General features: G+C 41.8%; 1 protein-coding gene across 4 annotated transcripts in view; it reads left to right on the top strand.

Moving 5' to 3' along the window:
- The window catches only part of MAP3K20 (mitogen-activated protein kinase kinase kinase 20), a 169,260-nt gene extending 162,760 nt beyond the window's left edge, over window positions 1-6,500 (top strand). For all 4 annotated transcript variants that reach the window (XM_086358599.1, XM_086358581.1, XM_086358610.1 and 1 more), the window contains 2 exons: window positions 511-661; window positions 4,433-6,500. In XM_086358599.1, the coding sequence (XP_086214725.1) occupies window positions 511-661; window positions 4,433-5,133 (852 nt within the window). In that variant the 3' untranslated portion in view covers window positions 5,134-6,500. The remainder of the gene's footprint in view (window positions 1-510; window positions 662-4,432) is intronic.
- Window positions 6,501-8,070: the final 1,570 nt, after the last annotated feature.

Raw genomic sequence — 8,070 nt, forward strand, 5'->3', positions numbered from 1 at the left:
GTATTTTCATAACCTTATCAAATCCTGAGAGGTTCTTCAGTCTTGTCTGATGTGTGGCACCTGGTGATGAAGGGGTAACTGGGCCCACCAACCTACCCATACATACTTAACCAGTTACCCCGATGACCGCAGGCAGTCCTGAGCAAAATAGTGGTCAGATTTTATTTATTCAGCAAAATATCTGTTTTCAACTACTATAAACATAAGACATTGTATTTCATTACTCATTAAACAAAGAGGTAAGTTGAGATTTACCAACAAATTCTTAGAGAAGACAAACACCTTTTTAAACTACTGTAGTCCACTAAGGAATAAAGGAGTTAAATTTTTTTATTTTAACCATATTACCATATTGAGGCAAACAGTGCAAATATTTTACCTCATGCCTTATGACAGTGTTCTAAAGAGTTACCTTGAACAGATAATGATAACCTGATTTTCTTCCCTGTTTTATAAGCATGCATATATCCGGTTGTGGGTTTCTCTCCCTATTTTTTTTTTATTCCACAGAGCGATGTTAGAACTCCAAAAAGCACTAAACACATCCATTCGATTCAGTGGAGTAGAATGAAACCTCAGGATGAAGTGAAGGCCGTCCAGCTTGCCATTCAGACGTTATTCCCCAACTCAGAGGGCACCCCTGGGAGCAGGTCTGACTCAAGTAAGTTAGTTGTGCTCTAGACAGGTTCCAAAGTGGAAATGTCAAAAGTCTCACATCAGGAATAAGGACCAGTCTGTAAGTTTATACAGATTTCTTTTCTTTTTTTTTTTGCTGTGTGTACAGCTTGCAGGATCTTAGTTCCCCAACCAGGGATCGAACCTAGGTCCCCTACGGTGGGAGAGTAGAACCCTAACCACTGGGTTAGGGAACCCTTATTTACTTATTTAGCTGCGTTGGATCTTAGTTGCGGCATGCGGGATCTTTCAGTTCAGGCATTTGAACTCCTAGTTGCAGCGTGTGAGATCTAGCTTCCCGACCAGGGATCAAACCTGAGCACCCTGCACTGGGAGCAGAGTCTTAGCCACTGGACCACCAGGGAGGTTCCTCCCACAGAGATTTCTAATATCATGCATGCATGCGTGCTAAGTCCATTCAGTTGTGTCTGATTCTTTGTGACCTTATGGACTATATACAGCCCGCCAGGCTGCTCTGTCCATGCGATTCTCCAGGCAAGAGTACCGGAGTGGGTTGCCATACCTTCCTCCAGGGGATCTTCTTGACCCAGGGATTGAACCTGTGTCTCCTGCAGGTCCTGCATTACAGGCAGATTTTTTACCGCTGAGCCACTGGGGAAGCCCTCTAATATCATACTTCCTCCTATTTTTAGAACATTGGCTCAGTCGTGTCCAACTCTTTGCGACCCCATGGACTGTAGCCTACCAGGCTCCTCTGTTCATGGGATTTTCCAGGCAATAGTACTGGAGTGGATTCCCATTTCCTTCTCCAGGGGATCTTCCCGACCCAGGGATCGAACCCAGGTCTCCCACATTGTAGACAGATGCTTTACCGTCTGAGCCATCAGGGAAGTCCTTATTGGCTTTATACACAGATTATATGGAAAGTAGAAATTATGGGCTTGGAAATAAGAACATATTATAATACAGTTCCATATTCAAGTAACTATCAGAGAAGATAAAAATTAATGATTATGTCCTATTGAAAAATATGTATGTATATTTATATACATATATATTTAGTTTCCAAGACTGTAGATAAAGATAAGAATTGTCTTCCATGTCCAGCACACATTCCTAGGAAGTCACTGCTGTCACTGGGGCAACCTCTTGAGTCCTTAACACCACAGATCCATCAAAGCAAAAGAATGACAGGGCAAGCAAGAGAGAGGGCCGGGGGTCGGGGGTTGATAAAAGTAAGGGAGGAAGAAAGGAAAGGAGGAGAGAGAAAGAGAAACATGAAATGCATATGCTGGGTAGTGGTGATAATAATTACAGATACTATAAAGAAGCCATTTAGACATGACTTAGAGTAAGACAGGCTGCCTTGTTGATGAACTGGTCGTTATTTGCTAGCCTCAGGGGAAAAGTTCTGACCTTCACCTTTGCAGACCCAGAAACTCTAATACAACCCAGACTCAGGCTAACAAACACTCTGGAGATGGATACATAAACCCCTGTGCAAATCACCTTTTGCCATGAGAAACATACCTTCCCAACAAACCAAAAACATGTTTTCTGACCAACGCCTCTTTTTCCCAATAAGAAAATACCTTTGACGGAGAAGGAGATGGCAACCCACTCCAGTGTTCTTGCCTAGGAAATCCCATGAACAGAGGAGCCTGGTGGGCTATGGACCATGGGTCACAAAAGAGTCAGACTCGACTTAGCAATTAAACAATAATTAATCAGGGTTCAAGTGTGTGTCCTTCCATGATCTAACCAACACAGCAGTTTAAATCCCTCACTTGCTACATTGTAATAGAAATAAACTCTTTAAAAAAAAAAAAGAAAAGAAAATATCCCTGAGAAGTCATAACAGAAGGTTCTTCGGTGGCATGGCAACAAAGCGCCCTGATGGCTACTGTCACCGAGTACGAGAGCCCAACTTCTGTGTCCTCCGCCGTGCGGACCGGCTTCCCAGGCACACCAGGTACTCTAAATGCCCACTGGCCAGGGGCCCCAGGATCCTGGGCAGTATTCTAAACCCAGCAACAAATTATTTGACAGCATGCTAGACCTGCCTTGCTCTGTCAGCATGGTTGATTGGGTTATTTTTCTTTCTCATTCTAAAGTTCTTAAACCATGGGTTTTAACTATACTAAAATTTACCATCTTCCATCACAAAAAGTCCAGAGGAAGGCCCAGCTCCAGGTACAGTAAGATAAGGCGCTCAACCATGTTAAGGATGAGAAATGAGCCTTGCCTGGTTTCTACTCTGCCATCCTTAACAGGTTGCCTTGGTCCTCGGCCTAACTCCTCTCACATTCACAGTCATCGTATAAAGATATGGTAACGCCCACAGGAAATAAGAGGTCAATCCCTTCCCTGTTCTCATGCTTGGGAGGGAGAAAGACTTGCTTAGAGACCCCTTTGCAGACTGCCTTTCAGGTCGTTTTGGCCAGAGCTGAACACCTTGTTCATTCTTAACCATGGTATCATATGTATGGCTTGGACTAATCGAAGTCTGCCTTAGGGCAGGATGTGATCGGCTTTCCCAGTGCACATGGCTCTGTGTAGGGGGTTGGACACTGAACAAAATTGGCATTCTGTTGGAAGCTAAGATTTCAAGGAGGTCCAAGTGAAGGGAAAGAAGCATGTGATGGTTGGCTGAAGCCTGTGAGCCTGAACACAGGAGGATGCCTGTGTCTGGATGCACCCCTCACCTGAGAGGCACAAGGCATTGATGCTGGCAGAGGGAGTGGGCACGCTCTGTTCCTCTCCAGGAGCCTCGCTGGCACAAGCAGGGCTCAGGGAGGATGCCAGGGAACTTGGGATGTGGGCAATGCAGGCCCTAGGGAAGACAGAGAAGATCCAAGGTGGGAGGAACTTGCTTATTCATAAAGTATATAGTTTACTAAGTGGCTGTTAATTAAGCATTTTCTTTTACTGTAACTTCTTCCTGTTTGCCACAAAGCTTCATTTTTCAGGCAGAAAACTTCTTATTCCTGAACCTCAGGAATCTCTCCTCTGGAGATATAAATTGTCTTTCTTCCAATCTCTAGCTGTCTCAACCATTAGAACCCAATCTCTTTTATCTGCATTTAGTGTTCTTGAGTATTTAAAAGTTCTGGTTAGCAAAAAGCCTTTTGTTGACTAAACATGCCCCTGCCATCCAAAGACACTTAAACAGTAATTTCTAGAAGTGACAACATGGCTAAGTTGAGAAGAAGATAGAATTTAGATGCAGTATTAGCTGAGTGACCATGGGTCTGATCACTTCACCTCTCAAGCATCAGTCTCCTCCATTATAGAATGATATTATTAGTACTGACCTGGCTCAGTGGTAAAGAATCTCCCTGCCAATGCAGGAGCCACAGGAGACGCAAGTTTGATCCCTGGATGGGGAAGATCCCTTGGAGGAGGAAATGGCAACCTTCTTCAGTATTCTTGCCTGGAGAATCCCATGGACTGAGGAGTTTGGCAGGCCACAGTCCATGGGGTCACAAAGAGTCAGACATGATTGAGTGACTGAGCATGGTTTCTAAGAAGATGTCAGGGAAATTAAATGATATACTGTAAGAAAAGCCTTTGGAAGAGTGCCAGCATATAGCATACATTTGGTAGGTATAAATGCCCCTGTTTTTTTAAAATAAATGTTTATAATAAAGGAAATGTTCTGATACCTAGCCTAGAATTATGAATGGTAACGCTTAGAGCTTCCCTAAGAGGTTTGAAATTTTGTGAGACAGTCTTATGAATTAGGCATGCAGCTTTACTGTGGCTTCAAAGATGCCCATTTCCATTTCTTCCACAGGCGCTGATTGCCAGTGGCTGGATACTCTGAGGATGCGGCAGATTGCATCCAACACTTCCCTACAGCGCTCCCAGAGCAACCCCATCCTGGCGTCCCAATTCTTCCCCTATTTCAATGACCAGGACTCCTATGCAGCTGCGGTGAGGCGGACCCAGGTGCCCATTAAGTATCAACAGATTACACCTATAAACCAGTCCAGAAGCTCCTCTCCTACTCAGTACGGACTGACCAAAAACTTCTCTTCTCTGCATCTTAACTCCAGGGATAGTGGCTTTTCCAGTGTTAATACTGACAGCTCTTTAGAGAGGGGGCAATACTCTGGTAGAAGCAGGAACAAATATGATCGAGCTAGTCACTCACTGAATTCTTCTCCAAGAGGAAGACACAGTGGGAAAAGTCAGCACTCCACGCCTTCAAGAGAAAGATATTCTGGAAAATTCTACAGGGTTTCTCGGTCAGCACTCAATGCTCACCAGTCACCTGACTTCAAGAGAAGCCCGGATGCCTCCCATCAACCCAGGACCATCCCAGGGATGCCTTTGTGCACTGACATGGACTCACGAGCCAATGAGGAGGAGAGCAAAGTCAGTGAAGGGGGATGGACAAAGGTGGAGTACCGCAAGAAACCCCACAGGCCCTCCCCTGCCAAGAGCAACAGGGAAAGACCCAGAGGAAACTTCCGAGGAAGGAGAAACTTTTGATGAATTGAACTAGTCAAGCTTTTCTTAGTATTTTGTTTTCAATGTAATGGATTTTGATAATGTGCTGCCTTCAGATAGAATTAACAAAAGACAATGTTTCCCTTCCAGGGGGTTAGAAAACACCTTCTAAGAGAGCCTATAGCCAAAACAAGGCCAAAATTGTGGATGTTGGTTGTCCATTGTAAGTAACTGGACTTAAAACATAACTATATATATTTTATTCCCCTGAATTACCATCTTTAGAGAAGGGAATATACCACTGTATTACCCTAGCCACTGCTTTTGTGATTAGCAGGGCCTGGACTAGGGTGAACTTAAATGCAGAAACTTAGCTTAAATAGGGCACTCATCTTGGGTGCAAAATTTAAGGGGGAATTGAAAAGCTCAATAATCAAGATTAATAATATTCTAGTGCAATACTTAAATAATATTCTAGTGAAATATTTAAATAAATGAAAATTAATGCAAAAAATTAATGATAAACAAAAAAAATCGAGATTCTGGAGAAAGACAGGATCAGTATTACTGGTTTTTCCTTTTGTCTAAGGCTCCAATATGGCTTGGCAAGACTCTGTTACTGGTCCTGTCTTTATTTAAAAATCTTATATTAATATTTTGTTCATCATGTATTCTTTGCATTAATTTTCTCTTTAAAAAATATTGCATTAAAATATCATTTATTTTGATTACTCAGGTGGGGCTTTTTTAATGCTTCCTTAAATTTTGTATCCAAGGCAAGTGCCTCACTTGCCTTACCCAATCTCCACACAGCCGGTTAGTATTTATTTTAGTAAGTCATTTGGGTTTTTATCTTAGTCAGAGCTGAATTGACTTGGCTTGCCATTTTTAGGCAATAAAAAAGGTTATTGGACTTGATCATAATGCCACATATCATTCCATGAGACTCATCAGAAACCAGAAATCTAAACTGCTTAGGAGATTTGTGGTTGTTTCTTTCCTAAAGCTCCCAGGGACTGCAATCAAATATTATTTTCTATATTTTGCCAAAGGAGGAGCCGAGAGGGGAAAACAAAGGTCTGTAAAGTCCTCTTGGGATGTCAGAACTCTAAAATCTAAAAGAAAACAGACACAGAACAGGATGATAATATCACAAGCTAAAAGTCAGAGAAATTTAAAATTACTATCGTCCTTGTTAGAGCAAGACAGTAAATACCATCCTTGTAGCAAGAAAGCTATAAGCAGCTCGGGGTAAAGAGGTGAATGGTATGGGTGGGAGGAAGCTGACTACAGTTTAGGACAGGCATTGTGGAATCTGGCTTGGGAAATCCTACATATTTTTACAAATCAAAAAAGCCTGGTGGCAACAAACGTACTATATGTCAAATGAATAAATGTTATTTTCAGTACATTCTGAGTTTCTGTTCAACATTCACTAGCTCTGAATATCAACTGTTCTTTGCCCTGCATAGAATTCTCAGTGCTCTGTAGAAATCTGATTCTGGGGAATTGCCAGTGTTGGGGGTGGTTCTCTTTTAACAGAAACCAGTCATCGAGTACCTGCATATATTCCTGGAGTAACTGCCCTGCTCTAATACGGTCCTTGGGGCCTGGGGTTGGTTTGGGCAGCATTAAAGAATCCCATGGATAGAGGAGCCTGGCAGGTTACAGTCCATAGGGTTGCAAGAGTTGGACACAACTTAGAAACTAAACCACCACCACCACAAAATCTAAGTTATAGGAAACAACTTCACCTGTGTGGAAAGTTGTGACCTAACCATCAGTCCAACAATTCAACTGTATAATTCTTATTGTTTAACACCTGCATTTACAAGCAAAAGTGTGACATTAGGCACTGAGGTCCTCTTTTCCACTGTGGATGACCAACTTCTCCAAGGATTTAAGTTCCACTGTAATCCTTTCTCATGAAGCTTATATCAACCACATCTGTTTTCAGTTATTTTTCCCTTTGTCCTTTGTTCATGTTTAATTTTTTTAAGAGGGCTAATACAAAGTATGTTATCTTCATAGCATGCTGCTTCTAAATAAGCAATAAAATACTTTCTTTGATTAGGATTTTTAGATAAGTAGCTAAATGCAATCTAAACTAGGTCACTCTGATGGAACATGGAGTATGGATTTAATTATTAAACAAAAGGTTCATTCTGGGGAATTATTTAAGACTCTAGTTTAAAAGGTGTTATGCCAATAATTGCTTGTTTCATGCTTTTTCCCTTGCTTTCCTGGGCTATTCATTGGAGAATCCAACCTGGTAGTAAAATGACTCAATGACCTCATTCCTAGTTAGTGCAGTAGCTAATCACAAAGAGGTCATTCCAACACTGTACAAAATTGACCACCTCAAAAGATCTCATGAAAAAATTCCTGTCACCTCAATGCTCCTAGTCAAAACCAAAATACAAACATCTGTGGTCTGCTTCTTGGTTGAAAGAAATTATTCTTATTAAAGAAATAATAAGGGTGGATGTTATTTTTTTTCCTAATGATGCTTATTCATCCAAAATTGCTTGCCATGTTGCAAGATGAATGTAAGTGAAGAACAGAACAAGGATTAAGAGGACTTTTTTCCCCATCAAGTTAAATCAGTTGCAAGAGGCTGACGTTAATAGCAACAACAATCAACAGCAAAAACAACAACAACAATGAAAAACCACCAGGGATACTTTAAGAGGAAAAATCATAGTAGGAACAAATTAAGAAACTCTACCTTGAGTTAGGCACCTGTAAGTGTGGGGGTGTGGCAGACCCTCAGTACGCTTCAGATCAAGTCTGAAACACCTGGATCTGTACTGGTTGCTACCAAAGAGGCAAGCATTACTCCAGGCACTGCCCAGGCAAAGCATGATGTTTTGCTCTCTGCATAGTCACTAGACAGCAATGCTACAGCACTGACCTGAATAACTGAATAATCCTACATATGTAAAGGAGAACTGGAGATTACTTACCAAAGATACTTGA

Source organism: Bos grunniens, chromosome 2 (genome assembly GCF_055505025.1).
Source record: "Bos grunniens cultivar Pamir isolate PY7600 chromosome 2, Bosgru_T2T1.0, whole genome shotgun sequence".
NCBI classification, from domain to species: Eukaryota; Metazoa; Chordata; class Mammalia; order Artiodactyla; family Bovidae; genus Bos; species Bos grunniens.